General features: G+C 46.5%; 1 protein-coding gene across 6 annotated transcripts in view; it reads right to left on the bottom strand.

Annotated features, from left to right (window-relative positions):
* Positions 1–25,399, bottom strand: part of EFCAB11 (EF-hand calcium binding domain 11) — a 241,774-nt gene that overhangs the window by 102,225 nt on the left and 114,150 nt on the right. Inside the window, exon 6 of one of the 6 annotated variants that reach the window (XM_061156455.1) lies at positions 17,709–18,445. The exons of the other annotated variants lie outside the window; for them this stretch is intronic. Coding sequence (XP_061012438.1) covers positions 18,394–18,445 — 52 coding nt within the window. The 3' untranslated portion in view covers positions 17,709–18,393. Of the gene's footprint in view, positions 1–17,708; positions 18,446–25,399 lie in introns of those variants that run through there. 6 annotated transcript variants of the gene reach the window in all.

Below are 25,399 nucleotides of genomic sequence, written 5' to 3'. Positions count from 1 at the left end.
AGGAGCAGGGCTAAATTAGTTGTAAAGGGAACTCTAAAACTATACAGTTCACCCTTGAACACCACAAGATTGAACTGCGTGGGTCCGCTTATACATGGATTTTTTTCCCAATAAATATAGTACCTGTATTTTCATTTTACAGATCTTTAACTAAGTGTGGGGAAATCTTTGGGTCTGATTATAGATCACAGAGAGTGAAGTTGCTCAGTCATGTCTGACTCTTTGCAACACCATGGACTGTAGCCTACCAGGTTCCTCTGTCCATGGGATTTTCCAGGCGAAAATACTGGAGTGGGTTGCCATTTCCTTCTCCATGAGATCACAGTACATGGATTCAAAAGAACTAGGGTCTGAGTCCTGATTCTACCCATACGGTTTCAGCTTCCTGACTTTGGGTGAGTCATCTTTCAATTTCTGTTTTTTCATGCAGACAGCAGTAGGTGGGTTTTTGACTACAAGAGGGTCAGTGCTCCAATCTTCCCATTGTTCAGGAGTCAACTGTACAAAGCTCATAAATATGCCTTGAAAAATCAAGCCGATTTGCAAGTAAATTTAACACCTGCCAGAAATAAATCTCAATACTCAAAAGAAGGCATCAAAACTTTGACTCTCGACATCAGAACACTCATAACTGTGGTAGGCAGAATTTCAAACAATGGCCTTCAATATTCCATATCCTCTAGTTCCCAGACTCTGTAAATTTATGAGAGATCATTCCCATGATTGTTATATAGTCCAGATGGCCATAATCTAATCACATGAGCCCGAAAAGCAGAAAGCTTTCTCCAGCTGGAAGCAAAAGAGGAGATCAGAGAGGCTCAAAGAGTTAAGAAGCATGTGACACACCATTGCTGCTTTGAAGACAGGACCATGTGAGAAGGAATGCAGGCATCTTCAAGAGCAGAGAGTGGACTGGCTGACAGCCAGACAGAAGACAAGGGCCTCTGACCCACAGCCACAAGGGATTGGGTTCTACCAACAACCCTGCCTGGAAGCAGATTCTTCCCGTGAATTTCTAGACAAGAGCTCAGCGCAACCAACACCTTGACTCTAGGCAGAGAACTCAGCAGAACACATCAGACTTACAAGCTGCAGAACTGTGAGATGAAAACAGGCTGCTCTGAGCTGTTAGGTTTCTGATAATTTGTCACATAGCAATAGAAGACTCATAAAGTCTATACAGAATCCAATAAAAAATTATTGTACATGCTGAAAAGGAAATATGACCCATAAACAGGAGAAAATTCAGTCAAAAGAAAGAGAACCAGAAACACCCAAGATGACAGAATTGGTAGATAAGGACTTTTAATTATAAGTGTGCTCCAGGACTTAAAAAAGAATAAATAAATATACTGAAGAGAGGAATGGAAAATACAACAGAAACCAAATGGAATTTCTAGAGACTAAAAGTATAAGCTCTGAAGCGAATAGTTCATGGGATGAGATCAACAGCATATTAGACATTACAGAAGAAATTCTTTGTAAAGTTAAAGAAATGGAAATAGAAACTTTCCAAATTGAATCTGAAAAAAAAAGGTTGAACGTGAAATGGAAAGAACATCAGTGACTTGTGGAGCAACACACAGTGGTCTAATTTATACGTAACTGCAGTACCAGGACATCAGGGGAGAGGAAAAACAGTTGAAGGAATGAGGGCCAAACGTTGTCCAAATTTGGTGAACACTAGAATCCTCCTGATCCAAACTCAACACACTCTAAGCAGGATAAATAAAGAACATTATGAAAAGGAACATCATAATCAAATTGCTGAAGACAAACAAAAACCAAATCTAAAAGTAGCTAGTGAAAAAGACACATTTAGAGAAAAAAATATATAAAAGTTACCATTGACTTATCAGAAATAATGGAAACTAGTTAGAATGGCAACTTTGAAGTGCTGAAATATCCTTCAAAAATGAAAGAATAAAAACATTTTCAGACAAACAGAAGCAGAGAAAATTTCCAGCTAGACTAGAAATGTTAAGGAGGTTCTTTAGGTTTATAAAAAAAAATATAGCATGGAAAACTATATCTACACAAAGGGAAGAAGAGTCCTGGAAATAAAGGTAAGAAAGGAAGAGAGAGAGAAAAAAAAAAAGGAGAAACAGGAAATATAAAGATGACAGGCTTAAACCCCACCATATTGATAATTACATTAAGTGTAAATATGATAATCACTGATTAAAAAGCAGAGATTGTCAGAATGAATAAAAAAGTGACACAACTATATGCCATCCTTAGGAAACCCGCCTTAATCATAAAGGCATAGATAAATTAATAGTAAAAGAATTTTTAAAAGATAACAGAAGAGGAATGGCTATATCAATATCACTTCAGAACAAAGAATATTATCAGGGATAAAGAGATATTGTATAATAATAACAGAGTTAATCAATTAAACAGGAAGACATAATCCTAAATGTATATATACCTAATAACAGAGCTTAAAAACACATGAAGCAAAAATCTGAGAGAACTCAAAGAAGAAAGAGACAAATTTGATAACAGACAAATCTATTATCATAGCTATTTAATACTCCTCTGGCAGTAAATGATAGAACACAAAGAGAGTATCGATAAGAATAATGTGACTAAATAACACTATGAACCAACTTGACCTAACTGACATTTATAGAGCCCCACTCTCACATCTAAAAGATGTTCATTCACTCCATTTCTCATGGAATATTCACCAAGACAGATGATGAGACACAAAGAAAGTTACAATAAATTTAAAGGAATTAAACAGAATTGAATTAAAAATTAGCAACCAAAAAAATCTGGAAAATATCCAATTATTTGGAAATTAAGCAATGTATTGGTTAATAACCCATGGTCCACAGAATAAAATACAAGGAGAATTAGAAACTATTTTGAACTGGATGATAATGAAAACACAAAATTTCTGGACTGCAGTTAAAGCAGTGCTTATATGGAAATACAAAATTTTAAATGCTGACATTGAAAATGAAATAAAAAAAGACTAGAATCAGGGATGGAGACATCTACCTGAAGAAGTCATAAAAGATCGAGAAAAGCAAAACAAGTAGAAGGAAATAATAAATATAACAGCAAAAACCAATTAACAAGCAAATGGAAGAATAATACAGAAAATAAATGACACCAAAGATGATTTTTTAAGAAGATCGATAAAATTAATAAACCTCTAGCCAGACTGATGAGAGGAAGAAAACCCCCACAAATTCCTATATTTGGATTGAAAGTGATACAGGTCTTAGTTATTAGAAATATTGTTAAGAGAATATCATGTATAATTTGTGCTAACAATTTTGAACTTAGATGAAATGGACACATCGCTTTTACATTTAACATTTCTTCTGAAAAAGAGAGCAAGAAAGCAGAAAGCACACTCAGAAGTGAATACAGCAAAATGTCCAAATCTGTTAAATTGGGTTGATAGGTCCGTGGGTGTTTGTCACGTTTTCTTCATGCTTGAAATGCTTCAAAACTGAAATTCTAAATTAGCCGAGGAAAAATTATTTCTCGGGATCATTCAATCAACAAATACGCGTTGATCATCTACTACGTGGTGGCGCCGCAGCGGGTCCTGGGAACGCGGCGGGCAGTAAGAGAGACAAGGCTCCGCCCAACGCGGTGCCCCGGGCGGGGCGACGAACAAGGAGACAGACACGATGCGTGATTCGGTGAGCGCTGTGAGCGAAACGTGCTCGCCAAGGGACGGAGCCGCAGGGAAGCAGTCACACCCGAGAGCCGGGGGAAGTGAGTTCAGCAGGGGAACACTGCAGACGTGGGGGCCCCAGAGCTAGGACGAGCTGGAAAGATTAGAAAAGAAAGTGGTTTGCGAGGAGACTGGAGAGGCTAGATGTCTCAGTACAACAGCGTGTCACTGGAGGTTTTAAGCAGAAGAGCTGGCTTTAAGGCACGTGGGTCAGCAAATAGAAAATGGATCGTCGGAAGCAGAGGCTGGAAGCTGGAAGCCCTTGCAGACTTCAGGGGGAGAGGAGGGCGGTGGGCGGTAGGATGGAGCGGAGCCGGTGGAGGGGGCTGGCATCATTTCAGATTTGCCGCCGGTGACATGAGCTGAGTGTTCAAAGGCGCGAGCTTGTCTTTTCTCCCCTGCAAATACGCACCCTCCTAGAAACAGCCACCCCACTCCCCACTCGGAATCGTTGCTGTTACTACGATGACGGGCAGCAGCCTTCGGTGGGCTCTCCGTCACCATCAGCCTCAGGGGTGGTCTGAGGAATCATGAAGCCACCGCGTGACCCGGGCGACGACCACCCCACTTCTCACTGGCGCTGCGTTCAGGGCCAGACCAGCGGGGCCACTTCCGGTACTACGCATCTTATCAGCGGCGATGTGGCCAGGAAATCAGAAAAGGCAGCAGCCATTTTAAAGGAGAGAATTTAATACAAGAAAGAGACAGGTGCTGGAGGACTACAGTGGCAAACGGGAAACATGTCTTTAAAACATGTCTAAAACATGTTTTTTAAACATGTCTTTTAAACATGTCTAAAAACTTCTTAAAAAGATGGTCAGAACCATGAGCATAGGAAGCCTCTACCATCGTCAGGGCTGGAGAGACAGAGGGGGAGAGCCTGAGGTTATGAGAACCTACTAGGCTGGTGGCGGGCCTGGGAGCCTGGAGCCCAGCCTCAAGGGGGCCGCAGCTGGCTCCCTGAGGGGTCCACGATGAGAAACAATGGGAAACGAGAACCAGTGGCAGGCGCTGGGACGCAGCGATCCTCTGGGGACCCCAGGACCTGGGAGGAGGCAGGCAGGAGGAAGTCATGGATTTAGCCTTCCCCAGCGCCTGCGGGAGAGTCGGGCGCCCTGATCGCACCAGGAGGGACCCCACCGGGGCTGCTAAAGCAGACATGCAGCTTTCTGGGTCTCAGGCCCAACTCGCCGTCCAGGGTAGAGAAGGGTGGGTTTCCAGCCAAAAGATAGGAGCTTCACAGCCAACAGTTCAGTCGCTCAGTCGTGTCCGACTCTGTGACCCCATGGACTGCAGCACATCAGGCCTCCCTGTCCATCACCAACTCCCGGAGTTTACTCAAAATCATGTCCATTGAGTCAGTGATGCCATCCAGCCATCTCATCCTCTGTCACCCCCTTCTCCTCCTGCCCCCAATCCTTCCCAGCATCAGGGTCTTTTCCAGTGAGTCAGCTCTTCACATCAGGTGGCCAAAGTACTGGAGTTTCAGCTTCAGCACCAGTCCCTCCAATGAACACCCAGGATTGATCTCCCTTATCTCCTTGCAGTCCAAGGGACTCTCAAGAGTCTTCTCCAACACCACAGTTCAAAAGCATCAACTCTTTAACACTCAGCTTTCTTCACAGTCCATCTCTCACATCCATACATGACCACTGGAAAAACCATAGCCTTGACTAGACAGAACTTTGTTGACAAAGTAATGTCTCTGCTTTTTAATATGCTATCTAGGTTGGTCATAACTTTCCTTCCAAGGAGGAAGCATCTTTTAATTTCATGGCTGCAATCACCATCTGCAGTGATTTTGGAGCCCAAAACAATAAAGTCAGCCACTGTTTCCACTGTTTCCTTGTCTATTTCCCATGAAGTGATGGGACCAGATGCCATGATCTTAGTTTTCTGAATCTTGAGCTTTAAGCCAACTTTTTTACTCTCTTCTTTCACTTTCATCAAGAGGCTTTTTAGTTCCTCTTCACTTTCTGCCATAAGGGTGGTGTCATCTGCATATCTGAGGTTATTGATATTTCTCCCGGCAATCTTGATTCCAGCTTGTGCTTCTTCCAGCCCAGCGTTTCTCATGATGTACTCTGCATATAAGTTAAATAAGCAGGGTGACAACATACAGCCTTGACGTACTCCTTTTCCTATTTGGAACCAGTCTGTTGTTCCATGTCCAGTTCTAACTGTTGCTTCCTGACCTGCATACAGGTTTCTCAAGAGGCGGGTCAGGTGGTCTGGTATTCCCATCTCTTTCAGAATTTTCCACAGTTTATTGTGATGCACACAGTCAAAGGCTTTGGCATAGACAATAACGCAGAAATAGATGTTTTTCTGGGACTCTATTGCTTTTTCGATGATTCAGCAGATGTTGGCAATTTGATCTCTGGTTCCTCTGCCTTGTCTAAAACCAGCTTGAACATCTGGAAGTTCACAGTTCACGTATTGCTGAAGCCTGGCTTGGAGAATTTTAAGCATTATTTTACTAACGTGTGAGATGAGTGCAATTGTGCAGTAGTTTGAGCATTCTTTGGCATTGCCTTTCTCTGGGTTTGGAATGAAAACTGACCTTTTCCAGTCCTGTAGCCACTGCTGAGTTTTCCAAATTTGCTGGCATATTGATTGCAGCACTTTCACAGCATCATCTTTCAGGATTTGAAATAGCTCAACTGGAATTCCATCACCTCCACTGGCTTTGTTTGTAGTGATGCTTTCTAAGGCCCACTTGACTTCACATTCCAAGATGTCTGGCTCTAGTTGAGTGATCACACCATCGTGATTATCTGGGTCATGAGCATCTTCTTTGTACAGTTCTTCTGTGTATTCTTGCCACCTCTTCTTAATATCTTCTGCTTCTATTAGGTCCCTACCATTTCTGTCCTTTATCGAACCCATCTTTGCATGAAATATTCCCTTGGTATCTCTAATTTTCTTGAAGAGATCACTAGTCTTTCCCATTCTGTTGTTTTCTTCTATTTCTTTGCATTGATCGCTGAGGAAGACCTTCTTATCTCTCCTTGCTATTCTTCGGAACTCTGCATTCAGATGGGAATATCTTTCCTTTTCTCCTTTGCTTTTTGCTTCTCTTCTTTTCACAGCTATTTGTAAGGCCTCCTCAGACAGCCATTTTGCTTTTTTGCATTTCTTTTCCATGGGGATGTTCTTAATCCCTGCCTCCTGTACAATGTCATGAACTTCCGTCCATAGTTCACCAGGCACTCTGTCTATCAGATCTAGTCCCTTAAATCTATTTCTCACTTCCACTGTATAATTGAAAGGTCGGGCATGTTGAGGCATGCCCCGCAAGAGTGCCGCAGGCAAGTTCCGGAGGCTGACTAAACTTCCGGGGACTGACCCCCTGCAGCCTGGTCCAATCAGGTACCGACATGGAGCCCTTGGACACCAACCGCTGCTGTAGCCAGTGCTTTCTTCCTTATATGGGAAGACCTGGCTTGGATGCCGGCCCTGGCTATAAAACCTCTCCCCACCCCTCATACCTCGCAGACTCCCTTTGTCTCCTTGCTCACCCGCCCCCGGGAGTTCTGCCTGAGAGCGACCGCCCAATAAAGGCCTTCATCAACGGTCCTTAGAGGTAGCCCTTTCTTCCCGCAGCATTTTCTAACATCTGGTGCCCAACGTGGGGCTCGAGGTGAGGGCCCCCAGCACTCACCGTTGAGGCCCCCTCGAGCTCCACCGCCGCGGTAGCCCTGGACCCAGGCGGCTGACCAACCCCCCGGACGGCAGGATATGGGGTAAGTCCCTTCGGCTTTGGGGCCTGCCCTCCCTGGCGACCACCTCCTAGGGCCCAGTAACAGGTGCGCACTTACTGGGCCCTCCTGGTCACCAGCTGGTGGGGAGACATCCCCAGTGGCTGAGTAGACCTCCGGCTTCGGCCTCCGGCTTCGGCCTTTTCTGGTCACCAGCTCGTGAGAGAGACATCCCAAGTGGCTGAGTAGACCTCCAGCTTCGGCTTTTCCTGGTCCCCAGCTCATGAGGAAGACGTTTCGAATGGCTGCACGGACCTCCGGCTTCCCTTGACACGTCCGAAGACGTTCGGGCAGCGGGGGTTGCCTCCACGCCCCGTGGTCGCCATGGGATCGACAGCCTCCAAACCCGATCCCCAATACTCCACACCCTTAGAGTGCCTGCTGGCTAACCTGCGGACCCTAAGACTAAAGGGATATATCCGCCCCAAGCAGCTCACTTTTCTGTGCTCACAGGCCTGGCCTCAGCATTCCCTAGATAATGGCTCACAATGGCCAGCCACAGGGACACTAGATTTTGACATCCTCCGTGATTTAGATAATTACTGCCGGAGAACGGGAAAATGGTCTGAGGTCCCCTATGTTCAGGCCTTTTGGGCGTTGCGCTCTCGCCCCACCCTGTGCACCATGTGCGCTCCCAGCCAAATCCTACTCACCATGGCCCCCCCCCCCACCCAACTCCACCCTCCCGGACCAAGCCAGCTCCTCCCGTCTCTGAGTCCTCTGCTTTCTCTGTTCCCCCAGAAGATCTGGTGGCCCCCCTCCCTACGCCTCTCCCACGGCCCCTCCCCTTCCTCTCCGGTTCCTACTCCCTCCCCTTCCACTCCGGCCCCTCCTAACCTCTCCCCCTCTAACCCTACTCCGGCCTCTTTTGCTCCTGTTCCCGCCCCTGAGGCTTCACCGCCGGCCCCAGATTCTCCGGCCATTAACCCTATCTTGTATCCTCCCCTTCCCCCCGTCTCTCCCTCCCCTTCTCCGGTTAGCTCCCACACTCGCTCCCATAGCAACCCTCCAGGAGCTTCCCCTCCCCCTCCCCCAGCCCCGCTACTCCCCCTGCGACAAGTAGCAGGAGCCGAGGGCCTGGCCCAGGTCCACGTCCCCTTCTCTCTCCAAGACCTAGCACAGATTGAGGCCAAACTGGGATCCTTTTCCTCCAACCCCACTCAATATATTAAGCAGTTTACTAGTTTGACCCGTGCCTACGCCTTAACATGGCAGGACATATATGTCATCCTGGGGTCTACCACCACCCCCAAAGAGAGGCAGGCCATTTGGACAGCAGCCAGGGCTCAGGCCGACCAGCGGCACTGTGCCAACCCCTCCCCCGAGCGCCCCCCGGGAGCTCAGGCAGTTCCTGACACCAACCCTGATTGGAACTACCAAGAAGGGGGTGGCGGCCAGCTGCGGGTACGCTATATGATAGAGTGTATCCTCGATGGGATGGAAACGTCCTCTCATAAGGTTGTAAACCTCCTCAAACTAGATGAGGTGACTCAGGGGCCCGACGAAAACCCAGCCATGTTTCTTAATCGGCTGACTGAGGCCCTTGTTCAATACACCAGACTGTCCCCTGAGTCCCCCATGGGGCAGCTACCTTGGCCAATCGTTTTATCTCCCAATCCGCACCTGACATCCGAAGAAAACTGGCCAAGGCCGAGGACGGCCCTTAGACCCCTATTTGAGACCTGGTAAAAATGGCCTTTAAAGTCTACAACGCCCGTGAAGAAACTGCTGAGGCCAGCCAAAAGGCAAGGCTCAAACAAAAGGCCGAATTTTAGGCAAGCCTCCTAAACCAGCAAACCCAGGCCTTGGTAGTGGCCCTGCAGCTGGCTGCGGGCTCGGGGCCCCAAAACCCCCCTCCGGGGGCCTGCTTCAAGTGCAGCCAAGAAGGACAGTGGGCCAAGATGTGCCCCAATCCACGGCCTCCCTCCAAGCCATGCCAGATGTGCAAACAACGAGGACACTGGGCTAGTGACTGTCCCCAGGCCTCTCGGGCCCCGACCTCTAGGGGCCGGGGACCAGAGCGCCCCAGGGAGACCTCCTGCCCTCCTCCAGCCTTGGAGCTGCTGAGCCTCGATGATGACTGATGCCGCCCAGACTCGGGAACCCCGATAACCCAAGCCGAGCCCAGGGTAACGCTCCAGGTAGTGGGTAAGTCTATCAACTTTCTAGTTGATATGGGGGCTACCTATTCGGTCCTTCCCTCTTTCGGGGGCACTTTACGTCCTTCCCAGGTTTCAGTTATGGGCATTGATGGCCAACCCTCGTGTCCGCTCCAAACCCAACCACTGTCCTGCCAATTAGATTCCTGCCTTTACCCACTCCTTTTTGGTCATCCCCTCCTGCCCTACTCCTCTCTTGGGAAGAGATATACTCGCTAAGCTGAAGGCCACTCTTCACCTAACTCCAGGATCGGCTCCCACGTCAGGGGCCTTCCTAATGCTACTTGTTGACCCTCCAACCTCTTCTGTTAATCCTGAGGTCTGGGACACCCGAGTCCCGGTGGTGGCTCAGCACCACCCTCCAGTCCTCATCCAGCTAAGGGACCCCACCTGTTTCCCAGCCCGGCCCCAGTTTCCTTTGTCTACTCGTAACCTCAGGGGGCTAAAGCCCATCATCGACCGTCTCATGGGACAGGGTCTTTTGATCCCCACGACTTCCCCCTGTAACACGCCCATCCTCCCTGTTCGAAAGGCTTCAGGAGACTACCGGCTAGTGCAGGATCTCCGCCTGATCAATGCAGCGGTGGTCCCTGCCCATCCACTTGTCCCTAACCCCTACACCCTCCTTTCTTCCATACCTCCCAAAACCTCTCATTTCACTGTTATTGACCTCAAGGATGCCTTTTTTACCATCCCACTCCACCCCGACTGCCAATTCCTCTTTGCTTTCACCTGGACTGACCCCGACACCCAGCTGACCACACAACTCACATGGACCGTACTCCCTCAGGGATTCAGAGACAGTCCCCACTACTTCAGGCAGGCTCTGTCCCGGGACCTGGCCAGATGCTTGCTCCGCCCTAGCACCCTCCTCCAATACGTAGATGACTCGCTCCTTTGCAGCCCCTCAGAAGAGACCTCCCGACAACATTCTGCAACTCTTCTTAATTTCCTCGGTTCCCAGGGTTACAGAGCCTCACAATCCAAGGCCCAACTGACTCAGACTTCTGTTGTCTATCTAGGCCTCCAAATCACCCCTACCACTAAGGCCCTGACAGCAGATCGGTGTAGCCTTCTCAGGTCCATCTGCCCTCCGGCCAACGGAGACCAGATATTGTCCTTCTTAGGACTGACGGGGTTCTTCCGACACTGGGTCCCAAATTACGCCACCCTGGCCAAACCCCTATATGCCGCCGCTAAAGAGACTACCACAGGACCGCTGTCTTCCCCCACCGAAGTGGCTAAGGCCTTCCATGCTTTACACTCAACCCTATTGGCTGCACCCCCTCTCTTTCTCCCAAATCCCAACTATCCGCACCATCTATACACTGATGAAAAGGGAGGGATAGCCTTTGGAGCCTTGGTGCAACCGATTGGCCCCTATTGCTTACATATCCAAACAACTTGACCCCACAGCCAGGGGATGGTTCCCCTGCCTGCGGGCACTAGCGGCAGCGGCAACATTGTACGCTGATGCTAAAAAGCTGATTCATGGTCAACCCCTGACCATCTTCTCACCTCATCGCCTTGGCGATCTTTTAGCCTCTAGATTTCTGTCTGACCTCAGCGAATCCAGGCTCCAGCAGTTTCACCTGGTATTTTTGGACAATCCGCAAGTTTCCGTGAGTCGCTCTCCACAATTAAACCCGCTTTCTTCGTTGCCCTCCCTCCCCCTCTCCTCAAAACCCCCAGCCCACTCATGCTCAGAGGTCCTTGAGTCCCTTATGCAACCACCTCACAACCTGTTTTCCGAACCTCTACCAGATCCAGAGCTAACTTTGTTCGTCGATGGGAGCTCAAAGCGAGATCCCGATGGGAACCGAAGGGCGGCTTATGCTGTGGTAACCACCCGAGAAGTCCTGGAGGCTCAGCCCTTGCCACCCGGGACGACCTCTCAAAAGGCTGAACTAACAGCCCTAACTAGAGCCTTACACCTAGCAAAAGGAAAAAGGGCCAATATTTACACAGACTCCAAATATGCCTTCTTGATTGCCCATTCTCACGTGGCAATCTGGAAAGAGCGGGGCTTCCTGACCACTAAAGGATTCCCCCATGTGTAATGCCCCCCACGTTACTCGTCTGTTAGATGCCTTATCCCTGCCCAAAGAGGTCGCTATCATACACTGCAAGGGACACCAAAATACTCATGACACTGTCGCTCTGGGTAATAACATGGCAGATCAAGTGGCTCGACAAATCACCTTACAACAAGCCCCCGAGCCCTTGCTGACTTTGAGATCTACCCTCAACCCAGATTATTCCAGCGAAGAAGCCAGAGCCTTGCTGGCACAGGAAGGGGCTCAGAGGCACCCGTCGGGATCGGGTTGGATACTACTCCATAATAAACCGGTGCTTCCTGAGCGCCAGGCTAAGGCCATAATATCCCAAATCCACAATACCCTCCATATTGGACCAAGGGCTCTCTTTTCCTTTCTCAGCCCTGTCTTTTCTCCCCTACATCTCAGACAGACCATATATGCTGTCCACCACTCCTGCCTAACATGTGCTTCCACCTCTCCTCAAGGAGGACTCCGACCCCCACAGGAGACTCACCAGCTAAGGGGACATATGCCCGGGCAGGATTGGCAGATAGACTTCACCCACATGCCCAGACATCGAACCTACCGCTATCTGCTGGTCTTGGTGGACCCCTTTTCAGGATGGGTCGAGGCCTTCCCCACCGCCCGAGAGACGGCAGCGGCGGTGGCAGAGGTCTTGACGACCCATCTCATTCCCAGATTTGGGTTGCCAAACTCTCTCCAGTCTGACAATGGGCCTGCATTCATCTCACAGATCTCCCAGCAGGTGGCTACGGCCCTGGGTATCGACTGGCATCTCCACATCCCCTATTGGCCCCAATCGTCAGGCAAAGCAGAACGGGTGAACGGCATCATCAAGACGCACCTGACCAAGCTTGCCTCAGAACTGCGGCTGTCTTGGGTCGACCTCCTTCCTCTGGTGCTCACTCGCATTCGCACCACACCACACTCCAAAACAGGTTTGACCCCTTTTGAACCGCTCTACGGCAGGCCCTATCTCCTGACTCACCTCCCAGAGGGAGAGGCTCCCCCACTCGCGGGGTTCCTCCCCCTCTTCTCCGTCCTACGATCCTTGCTGAGAGAGCACGCAGACCGGGTCCTGCCATAACCGACAGACGACGAGGGGCCAACTCAGCCTCTGGCCCCGGAAGATCAGGTACTGCTAAAAGCCTTGAGTCCTCGCCAGCTACAACCTCACTGGACGGGGCCCCATACTGTAATCCTCACCACTCCCATGGCAGACAAACTTCTGGGACAAGAGCCCTGGTATCACCTGACCTGGCTCAAACGAGCTCCCCCGGGTCTCCCAGAGACAGGGGTGGCCCCGGCCCAGGCCCCTCCTCCCAATTACTCCTACCGCTCCACCCTCAGGGGGCCGACCAAACTGACCATCACCCGAACCCCTCTGTCATCGATCCCAAAATAATTGAGGGACCACATCCCGATATCCGATGCTGACCTGGCATCACCCGCTGTAGCTGCTAACAATCACAGCTCTGGCCATACTTTCTGCCATTGGATTAGCGGCCGCGGCCCCACGCAATTGGTCCTCCACTCTTCGACTGTCCCTGGCCCTCACATACCTAGCCATCTGCTTCCTACTCCTGAGGTGCTATTCCCTTGGGACCAGAGCAGGGAATTCTGTGTCATGCTAGCAACGCTGTTCGCCCTGGGGGCAGTCGGACAACAAGGGGGCCTCTGTGCAGCCCTCAAGGAGGAGTGTTGCTTTTACGCAGACCATACAGGGGTAGTAAGGGAGTCCATGGCCAAAGTAAGAGAAAGACTAGAGCGCAGAAAGAGGGAACGGGAAGCCCAGCAAGGTTGGTTCGAATCATGGTTCCAAAACTCCCCCTGGCTGACCACCCTGCTCTCAACCTTAATGGGACCTCTCATAATCCTCTTGTTGCTCTTAACTTTCGGGCCCTGTCTCGTAAATAAGCTCTTGGCCTTTATCAAACAACGGCTCAACACGGTCCAGCTGATGGTGTTGTGACAGCAGTACCAAGGGCTTCCAACACTCTGTGACAAAATTAACGGCAGACGCTCCCTGTCATCCCGGCCACACCCTACCCCTCACCGCCCCCGTTCAGCAGGAAGTAGCCAGAGAGAACCGGCGCCCCTTGTCCTACAACAAAAAGGCCGGGATGAAAGGTCGGGCATGTTGAGGCATGCCCCGCAAGAGTGCCGCAGGCAAGTTCTGGAGGCTGACTAAACTTCCGGGGACCGACCCCCTGCAGCCTGGTCCAATCAGGTACCGACACGGAGCCCTTGGACACCAACCGCCGCTGTAACCAGTGCTTTCTTCCTTATATGGGAAGACCTGGCTTGGACGCCGGCCCTGGCTATAAAACCTCTCCCCACCCCTCATACCTCGCAGACTCCCTTTGTCTCCTCGCTCACCCGCCCCCGGGAGTTCTGCCCGAGAGCGACTGCCCAATAAAGGCCTTCATCAACGGTCCTTAGAGGTGGCCCTTTCTTCCCGCGGTGTTTTCTAACAATAATCATAAGGGATTTGAATTAGGTCATACCTGAATGGTCTAGTGGTTTTCCCTACTTTCTTCAATTTAAGTTTTAATTTGGCAATAAGGAGTTCATGATCTGAGCCACAGTCAGCTCCCAGTCTTGTTTTTGCTGACTATATAGAGCTTCTCCATCTTCGGCGGCAAAGAATATAATCAATCTGATTTCGGTGTTGACCATCTGGTGATGTCCATGTGTAGAATCTTCTCTTGTGTTGTTGGAAGAGGGTGTTTGCTATGACCAGTGCATTCTCTTGGCAAAACTCTATTAGCCTTTGCCCTGCTTCATTCTGTACTCCAAGGCCAAACTTGCCTGTTACTCCAGGTGTTTCTTGAGTATTCCCCACGGTCCTATTTCATGAAACAGTTTTATTCATTCTTGATGTGTGCCTTCATGTAAATGTTTTCATTATCACCAGAGTCACTTTTAGAGACATTAACTCTATTTTCCAGGGCATGTCATTTTCACATCTGTTAAAGTTGTCTGGGATACAGGACTTTGTAAATTCCAGGCTTGGTACTGACACTAGACATTTTTACCTGAAGCCACTTAGTATCTGAGTCAATTCCTAGGCAGGTTGATAAGAAGTCCCCAAGGAGGAGAGAGGGGTCTGGAATTCTCGAGGAGGAGGAAAGGAAAAACATCTTTTTTATCCCTCTATGTTCCTTGGTCTTAGTCACAGAAAATATTTTTTTCTTTAAGCCCGGGACTGATAATTACACAACAAACAACTCCGTTTAAACTCTGTACTAAGGATTATATAACAACAATGTATCCTGCTTGAGGAGAGTTTCTCCTTCTTGAAAACCTTCCAAGGAATCCTGTTATCTTAGAATGTATATTATGGGAGTGGGTCTGGTAAGATCTTTCTATTGTTAGTTCTAATCCTGTCATCTTAAAATGTAAATTGTGAGAGTGGGTCTAGTAAGAGCTTTACAACCTGAGACATTCTTTTGATTTATTGTAATAACCAATTAAAAAAGTATAAACTCCCTTGCTTAGACTAGTGAGGGGGGCACTCTCTGCCCCCTTCTGATGCCTGTGTCAGAAGTTTTCTCTGTCCCTTTTGCACTTTAATAAAGCTCTGCTACACAAGAGCTCTTGATCAAGCCTGGTCCCTGGTCCTGAAGCTAAATCTTCGGAGATCACAAATCCAATATCATTCACCATAAGCTATCATGTGTATTTGCATAATATTATAAAATGTATGTTTTGGGTTTCTTTTTCATTCACTCTAAGATATATATATATATATATATATATATATATATATATATACATATATTTATGATCACTAATAAGGAAAAAAAGAGCCCCTTGATGAGAGTGAAAGAGGGGAGTGAAAAAGCCGGCTTGAAACTCAACATTCAGAAAACTAATATCACGCTATCTGGTCCCATTACTTCATGACAAGTGAGTGAAGTAGCTCAGTTATGACTGACTCTTTGAGACCAGGCCAGAATACTGGCGTGGGTAGCCTTTTCCTTCTCCAGGGGATTTTCCCAACCCAGGGACTGAACCCAGGTCTCCTGCATCACAGGCAGATTCTTTACCAGCTGAGCCACCAGGGAAGCCCAGGAATACTGAGGTGGGCAGCCTATCCCTTCTCGAGCAGATCTTCCCAACCCAGGAACTGAACTGGAGTCTCCTGCATTGCAGGCAGATTCTTTACCAACTGAGCTATCAGGGGAGCCCATGACATGGCAAGACTTCAGGACAAACGGAAGGGAAAACAGTGGAAGCAGTGAAAGATTTTCTTTTCTTGGGCTCCAAAGTCACACAGACAGTGACTGTTTTAAAAGTTGCTCGCTCCTTGGAAAGAAAGCTATGACAAAGCTAGACAGCATATTAAAAAACAGAGACATCACTTTGCTGACAAAGGTCCATATAGTCAAAGCTGTGATTTTTCCAGTAGTCATGTATGGATATGAGAGTTGGACCATAAGGAAGGCTCAGTGCCAAAGAATTGATGCTTTTGAACTGTGGTGCACTGGAGAAGACTCTTGAGAGACCCTTGGACTGCAAGGAGCTCAAACCAGTCAATCCTAAAGGAAATCAATCCTCAAGATTCACTGGAAGGACTGATGCTGAAGCTCCAATACTTTGGCCACCTGGTGTGAAGAGCCAACTCATTGGAAAAGACCCTGATGCTGGGAAAGGTTGAAGTGGGGAGAAGAAGGGGGTGATAGAGGGTGAGATGATTGGATGGCATCACCGATGCAATAGAGGACAGAGGAGCCTGGTGTGCTGTAGTCCATGAGGTCGCAAAGAGTTGGACATGACTTCGTGACTGACCACAGCCAACAACAATATGTAACCACTTACTGGATTGCTTTTAAAATAATCTTTAAAGGCTTGCTTGCAATGATAGCCAGTATTTGCAATTATGAGTGAATAATACCAGGCAGGAGACTGGATCCATATGAAATTTCCTTTCTTCTTTATTCATCAACTTCATTAGGTGACCTCTGTAAGCAGCAAAATCTCCTACTGACTGAGGCTACTTCGGGCCCAACACTCTTTTCTGGTTCAAAGTAAAGTAACTGAGAACATGTCTAATAGTTTGAGAGACTTGGTAAGAGAACTAATTCTTTTCAGACGGTATGTTTTCATGAAAAGTCTCATTTTTCTATTAAGTCCCCTAAGGCAGTCCTGCTTAAATTCTCTTTGGTAAAGGACCACTTTCAAAAAATTTTCCAGTGTTGCAAACTGATACTTGGTAAAACTTAATAAAAATGAATCACTAGAAAAGTGAAATAAAAAGACATGCAAGATAAAAACTGTAATTTTGTATTCCTAGTTCAACCAACAGGAAATTATATTGCAATAAATAGTACCAAAGTAAATGGAAAAAGGACTATAAAAATCGTATGTTGTTCATTGAAAGTATGCATGTAGGCAACTAATACCTAGGATCACTATTACACTTGTAACTTTTTTCATTTTGAGGGAAAAAAATGAATCCCCAAGTTAAGTGTCTATAGGTACACTGTGAATGAACACAGAGCTCAGAAATACTGTGGCACAGTTGGTGAAGAGCCCTGCCAATGCAGGAGATGCCAGAGCGACCCACTCCCTGGGTCGGGAAGATCCCCCGAAGGAGGAAATGGCAACCCACCTCAGTATTCTTGCCTGGAAAATTCCATGGACAGAGGAGCCTGGAGGGCTACAGTCCGTGGGATCGCAAAGAATTGGAGACGACTGAGCACACACTCAATAAAAATTTTAATATGGCAAATTGCCTTGCTTCTTGCTTGATAATTTTTCTAACCTGGGTGCGTTTGCCAGCAAGGCTACTTGTAGGGGACCAAGTACATCTAAACTATTTCTAAGTTTTATTTTCATAATAATAATATGACGGTGATAATAAGAATAGGAAAAAAAACTAGTCTCACAGAATGAAACAGAAGAGGTTTTAGAGCAATCTCAGCAAGCTCAGTTTGTTCATTTTAAAGTTTTATCTAAAATGGAGAAAGTGCTACTACATTTTCAGAGTTCTTTAAATCCTTCAACAGAAGCCAGTTCTAGCAGTATATCTTGTAAGTTATGGTTAAATTTAATTTATCTTTTGATGAAAGAAATGGATTCTGGATCCATGAATTTTCTGGGCATAGATCTTCTTTTGATGGAAAATAAAATTCAAAATGCCTGATCAAATCTTAAGGTGTTTTGTGATAGCCTTTCACAGATGTGCAGTACTGAGATCATCACTTGCATTGATCGTTGCTAAATTATGGAACGCGTGTCATAATGATGTGTAGAAAGCTCCTAGCTCTCCTTTTTTGCCCTTTGATCTTATCAGCCATTGATAAACATGTTTCTTCTTTGCATGGAAGTACCAGGATCGTTAAAAACACTGAAGGTATTAGATATATAAGCAGTCCTGCTCGTCCAGTTCATCTCTTCAACAGGCCAGGATCAAACTGTCTTCTGATTTTACAGAAATGTACAGAGTTCTTCTGTAAATCAAACATTCTCAAACAATTGTCCTCTTGATCATCCTGATACCTCAGCATGTAGCAACAGCTGTTCATGGTCTGCTTCCACAGGATCAAGTAACACAGCATAATTCGGAATTTAATACAGCAGCCTTTACCTAATTGTGATCTTTAGGACGGCACTCAGCCCATGGTTTAGTTCCACCAACATTTCTTTTCATGGCAGGACTTTCTCATGAGAGAGATGATCTATTGATTTACATTCTGGTGCAGCCTCTAAATCAGGGTGACATCTTCAGGATGCTTTCTGCACCATCGGAACCTGCTCCTACACAAAATGTAAACTCCAGTCAACGTTTGTTGACAATCTAATCCTTCATCTACACAGTTCAGACTTTGTTGTGTGTCAGAAACAAAGCTGAAAAAAGAAATTCTTCCTTCATATCACCATCATGTTCAAACTGCACATAAACAGGAATATGAGTGAAATGACCGTGCTTACCATGAAAAAACACACTGCTGACTGTAATTGCTCCATGAGTTAGCCCTCTGCCCCATTAGCTGGTTCCAGAATAGGCTGAGCTATGGGGGTTCTGGAAGCAGCACTTGCCTACCCTCTCTGTTAGGGATTCGCACAACATTCCTAGCAAATACCTTTGAAACCATCTTTCACCAATGTCTCACCAACTGTATATGGATTTTAGTCTTGGCAAGCTGAAACGCTACTTATCAAGAAGCCTGTAAAGCCCTCCTGTTTATATGTGAAACCCTGAACATCTGCTTCAATCAGCTTTCAAATCCAATATCCTTTTGTTCAAAAAATCTTCATGGTTTTGAACTGAACTTTTTTGGATGGCATTAAAGAAATATTTTTGTGTCACTGTGGATTCTACCACCTTGTACACTGTGATGGTTCCACGGCATCACAGGCAGTATGTCTCTACAAATCACCAAGCATTATGCTTTCGGGACGTCAGCATCAGTGACAGCTATAAACTGAACTCGGGGTGTGAGTGATCGCAGTTCCGAATAAAACAAATATGTACTCTTGTCTGCTTCTTCAAACTCACTCCCACCCACACCTTTTGGTTTACACTCTTTCCACATTCAGAAACGAAAAGGATTTTCTCACCAGAAACCAGACAAACAAACAAAAGAAACTCCAGGGAGGCCTGTTTTACCTTCTGTAAACTGAGGGTGAAAATGACCAGCATACATTTTATTTCGTTAGTCAACTAATAATGTGAAATAATAAAAATGAAATTTTTGATTAAATATGAAAACTTGTAAGGTATAAAAAGAAAGGCTTACATTTCCACAGATTTTTAGATACGTTGAGAGTACAGCTGATAAATCAATCAGAAATAATCACACACTGTAACTTGGTCCTACCACACAGGGTTATTTACTACATAACTTGCACCGTGTATGACTCACTATTTGAGCTTACCGGAACTGAGGTCGTCTACACCCTGTTCAGTGAGACGAGTCTGCCATTGTGAACGTGGCATCATGACAATTTCAAACCACTCTAAAAGCTTCTGACTTCCCAGGTGGCGCTGGTGGTAAAGAATCCGCCTGCCAGTGGAGGAGATGCCAGAGACACGGGTTCAATCCCTGGGTGGGGAAGAACCCCTGGAGGAGGGAATGGCAACCCACCCCAGTATTCTCGCCTGGAGAATGAATCCCTTGGACAGAGGAGCCTGGAGGGCTGCAGTCCTTGGGGACGCAAAGAGTTGGGTACGACTGAGCCTGCACACACAGGCTCAACAGCACAGAAGCTTCTGGTGCCCGCTCTGAGTGTCCACGCCTAAGTCGTCATGGGCCAGCACCAATCTGCCGACCACACTCAGAATAGCACGGTCCTAAGGCACCATGAATACAGAACCAATATTACTTGCTGATTCAGGATAAGGGAAAGCAAGCAAAAGCAAGGGAGGCTTCAAGGAAGACCCTTGGGTGACTTTCAGCTTGGGCCAAAGGATGGAGAGTGATGACAGTTACTGAAGCAGGAGGGAGAAATCTGTTTGTGTGAAGTTCGGGAGGCCATGAGGTACCCAGGCAGAGACGTTAAGTGTGGGTGAGTCAGGACCTTAGGGAGAGATCTGGTCTGCTGGAAATCACCAGCACTTGGATGTTGTATTTTGGCATAAGATTGTCTAAGGAGAACCCGTGGCCGAAGAAACAAGTCAGGAGCGAGGCCTGACCTCTCCGACGTGCAGAGGTGGGCAGAGAGGGAAGTCGAGGCAGGACAGGCTCGGGATAGCGGCTCTGCCGTGCGTGCCTGGGTCAGAGTTGTTTTCAGGGCTCCACTGGGCACATGGGGGAGGAGAGAGCTGCACCTCTGATTCCCAGAGCTCCGACGCAGAGCACTGCTGTGGAAGCACTTAACAGACAAGCCCTGGGGGACTTCCCTGGGGGTCCAGCCCGCCCCCCACTGCAGGGCACGCAGGTTCAATCCCTGGTCAGGTAAGACCCCACACTGCCACAGGGCAACTAAGCCTGACCCAGAACAAGGGCCAGAGCATTCGTAAAAAGAAACTAGTGAATAAAAAGAGATGGTGAATCATTTAAATAAGTAAATAGATAAGCATGGGATGAATGACTGAAAGGCACAACAGCCCTGAATATTCATGCATCTATTATCCTGGCACTGAAATCTGGGGGCACTTCAGTTTTATAAACTGCCCAGGGATGATCTGTTTGAGTAGCTTACTCCTTCAAACAAACAACAGTTCCTTTGATGAACAGAGCTCTTAAATGTTTGTGCACCATGAACCCTTGTGGCAGTTTGATAAAGACTCTAATTTTAAATGCATAAAATGAAGCCAATTATACTGAAATAGATATGAGTATTAAAAAAACAAATTAGCAAGAAGATATTATAGGTGCTTCTTTATTAACACATTAAAGAACAAGACCCAGTGCCAAGACAAATACCCAGTGGTGGGAGGAGGAAAGGGAGGATTCAAGGCAAGGAGGAGTCACTGTGATTCCAAAGCAGCGAAGAGGGTGAACGAGTTCAAGACGGCCACAACACCTAAATTATGATGCCAAAATCTGTGAGCCCTTGAGGGTGGGAGAAGTGGGTGACAGGGGATAAGATGGTTGGAGGGCGTCACCGACTTGATGGACACGAGTTTGAGTAAACTCCGTGAGATGGTGAAAGAAGGAGCCTGGCATGCTGCAATCTATGGGGGCCCAAAGAGTCGGCCACGACTGAGCGACTGAACAGCTACAAGCTGCTGGTGACAAAGTCCGAGATGCTGCTAAGATGACGGTGCTTGTTGACCACGTTTCTAATTTAAAAAGATGCTAAATATCCGTCAGAGATCTATGTTCACGGAACCCAGATGAAAAATCCTTGAATTGAAAGATTTTGTTCACTTGTACCCTCACCACTAGATTCAAGTTAAGTTTTGTTTTTCAAATGCATCTTTTTTTTTTAAAAATAAGAAAAATCATACAGTCTACCAAATAGTGGGCTTCCCAAGTGGTTCAGTGGTTAAGAATCTGCCTGCCGTTTCAGAGACTCAGGAGATGGGGATTCAGTCCCTGGGTCGGGAAGATCCCCTGGAGGAGGAAATGGCAACCCGCTCCAGTGTTCTTGCCTGGGAAATCCCATGGACAGAGGAGCCTGGCGGGCTACAGTCCATGGGGTCACACAGAGTTGGACCCGACTTTGACGCACATGCAGGTGGAGAAGAGGCTTGGGAGCAGACTACTGGGTAACGGCGGAAGCGTGCAGCCGAGTTGGTGTGGACACAATGGACGTGGAGAAAGAGAAAGGAACCCGGGACGCCCCCAAGGGTTTGGGCATGAGTGACAGGAAGGATGGAGTTCCGCGAGGGTGCAGTTCTGTGAATTAAGATGGAAAATCTTAAGAGAAGCAGGTTTGAGGGAGAAAATCATGGGTCTGGTTGTGAAAGTGGGGGTTCTCTATCACATGTCCTTGTAGAGAGCTGGATACAGAAAAGTAGAAAAGCTAAAGCAATTTAAATGTCACAATAGGGACTGATTAAGTTAACTATTATATATTGATAAACTGTTTATATTGATAAATGGCAGTTACAAAGAATGAGGTCTAATCACACTATTACTAAAATCTGTAACATATACAGAATGGTACACAGCATTTTAATAATATTGTTCAGTTCAGTTCAGTTCAGTCACTCAGTCGTGTCCAGCTCTTTGGGGTCGTATACATAATCTGTGCCTGTCCGTCTGCGCATGTACATGCTACTTCATATGCTCAGAAAAAATCTGGATGAATACACAACCAAACAGCTAATAATATTTATCTGGGAAATGAAACTGGCAGAGGATAGGATGAAAGAAACATTTTACTTTATTTATTTCTATATTGTTAGAACTTCCATATGAAGAACAAGTATTATACACATAATAGAAAAACTAAAAGAAGTTTGAAAAGTTTTTTAAAAATGTTTTAAATGATGCTTGGTTCACATGTAAGCAAACACTCTCAAATCCAGGCACATTTCCTGATTGTTTTTTGTTTTTTAATTTTATTGAAGTACAATTGGTTGAAAATATAGTGTGAATTTCTTCTGTATAGCAAAGTGACTCAGATATACATGTATATTCTATTTCATATTCTTTTCCATTATGGCTTGTCACAGGATACCGAATACAGTTCCCTGTGCTATATAATTGGACTTTGTTGCTTATCCATCCTATATATAACAGTTTGCCTCTCCTAAATTTGAAATTCTGCTAATTCCAAGCTCCCAACCCTTCCTTCCCTACACCCCCACCCCCCAACCTTTGCAACCACAGGTCTGTTCTCTGTATCTGTGAGTCTGTTTTTGTTTCATAGATATGCTGATTTGTATCAAATTTTAGATTCCACACATAAACGATCTCATCATGTATTTGTCTTTCTCTTTCTGATTTACTTTGCTTAACATGATCATCTCTAGGTCTATTCATGTTGCTGCAAATGGCATTACTTCATTCTCTTTGATGGCTGATAATATTCCTTTGTGTAAACACACATACACACACACAATATATATATATATATGTATATATATATATACCACTTCTTCTTTATCCATTCATCTGTTGATGGACATTAGTTATTCTTTGAAATGAGGTAGACACTTTGTGACTGCAGCTCTTGGCTGAAGCAGCCAGTAGTCTGAGATACGGGATTGGATGGAGGTGGGAAGTAAAGCATGTGGAACAGGAAGAGAGGAAATAAGACAAGAGACAGGCATACGTCAGAGATCTGACACTCAAGCTGGGACAACACTAAATCTCTGGACATGTTTACATTTGGGGAGCACGTGTTTTTCAGTTTTTTAAACATGGATGCCTTTAGGTAACTTGGGAGCTCTCTATTTTGCCACAAGCCCCACCACCCCCTATGACCCCCCCACCCAGCGTGAGCCATACCTTTCCATTACTGCAGGCAACGACCTTCCCACCCCTGTGCTAACACGCATTGGGCTCTTACTCTGGGCTCGGCACTACATTCAATTCTGCCTTCTACTCTACTGGGCACATAGGTAACGTCAAAAGATTGAAAGCATTAACAATGTTTTCTACAAAATCTGCACCTGCCTCATTGTCTCTCTTTTAGCCTTATTCATTTTTGGACATGTCAATAAAAATTAAAGTGGCTGTAAGATCACTGTTTTAGTTCGTACTTGTGTTGTAAAAACATGAACTCTACAAATCAGTAGGCAATGAGCCCTGACTTCTGATTTAACTTTGACAAGTCCCTCTTTCGCTGGACTGGTAAGGGTTTCCTCTGCTTAAGTAGAGAGTCGCACAAAGATGGGAAAATGAAAGCAGCACAAAGAGAGTATAACCCAAATCCCCATCAGAATGACGGCGCCAAGGACAGAGGAGGCAGGACCCAGGAGAGAGCCACGCGGGCCCTGCGAGCAAGCTCATCCTGAAGGCCCGGAAAAGAAACCCTGGCAGGTAAAGGCCAAAGAAAGTAAGAAGTAAACTCAGCATCTCTCTTACCAAGCATCTTTCCTTACATTAAATAATATCCATTCTAAGATGACTTTAAGAGCCTGTTAACATAATTATTTGGGGATGAATGATGAATGAATAAACAAATAAATGCTCCACATGTGGCATCTCTTTATCTCAATGAAAAGAGAGCCCTAAATAGTTCTCTGTGGAATTCTTTTTTTTCAAAGTGGGTGGTTTCAAGATCTAATTATGAACCTGAGGCGGATGTCTGGCCCTCGAGTTTTGAGTTTGGAACATGGAGCTAAGAGAAACTTTACAATGAGTCCTGGAAGAGAAAAGATCATAAAGTTTAATCACATGTCTCTAGGGGGAAAAAGAACAATTTTGAAAATGTTCTATTTCTAATAATCATGGAACATACATCACCTTTTAAGATCTGTTTCTCAGAAGAGCAGGAATCATTTAGTCTAGGAAAACAGTGTGGCTTAATTATTTTATTTTTTTCTTTCCTAGATTCTCTGCCAAGAACCACAGAGCAAAATGAAAAGACAGTGCGGGAGACAGCTGCTAAGTAATCTCTTTGTCGTATTTCTAATAAGACAGCGACATCATTTCTGTTGCTAACATATAGCTGCATTAGGTCTGAAATAAGCTGTTATGGCTTTTTCCCCTCAGTGGACTCCAGCTGCAGTAAGTAATACATCATTTATAATTGGAAATGTGTATCCTTCCCGAAAAAGTTTGCTCCTCCTTGCTCATATCCTTGAGCACCTTGCTTGAATTTGAAGCCACTGCTTGATTTGCATACATGCATGCGTGCTCAGTCGTTTCCGTCGTGTCCTACTCTGCAACCTCACGGACTATAGCTGCCAGGCTCCTCTGTCCATGGGATTCTCCAGGCAAGAATACTGGAGTGGGTTGCCATGCCCGCCTCCAGGGGATCTTCCCCACCCAGGGATCGAACTCACGTCTCCTACACTGCAGGCAGATTCTTTACCTGCTGAGCCCCTGGGGAAGCCCCCTTGATTTGCATACATAATTTGATATTGACTGAGCACCTTCCTCCAGTCAGTGCTGAGAGTTCAGTGGGCGAGAAGAGGCGCAGCGGAGGGCAGAACTCTGAGGATGACGACACGGAAGGGAAGGGGACTCAGACAGTTGGCCAGAAAAACAGGAGGCACACGGACGCCAAGGGCGAAGGGCATGCTCAGAAGGCGCGCTCACTCGTGCCAGACGCTGCGCGGAAGGACTCATGTACCGACTCGCTGGGCCAACAGAGGGGACGCTGACCCTGTTCCGCGTGGCTTCAGCGGAGTTACTGGGGCCGAAA

Source organism: Dama dama, chromosome 12 (assembly GCF_033118175.1).
Source record: "Dama dama isolate Ldn47 chromosome 12, ASM3311817v1, whole genome shotgun sequence".
Taxonomy (NCBI): domain Eukaryota; kingdom Metazoa; phylum Chordata; class Mammalia; order Artiodactyla; family Cervidae; genus Dama; species Dama dama.
The sequence above is the reverse complement of the archived record's forward strand: the minus strand, read 5'-3'. Positions and strand labels throughout refer to the sequence as shown.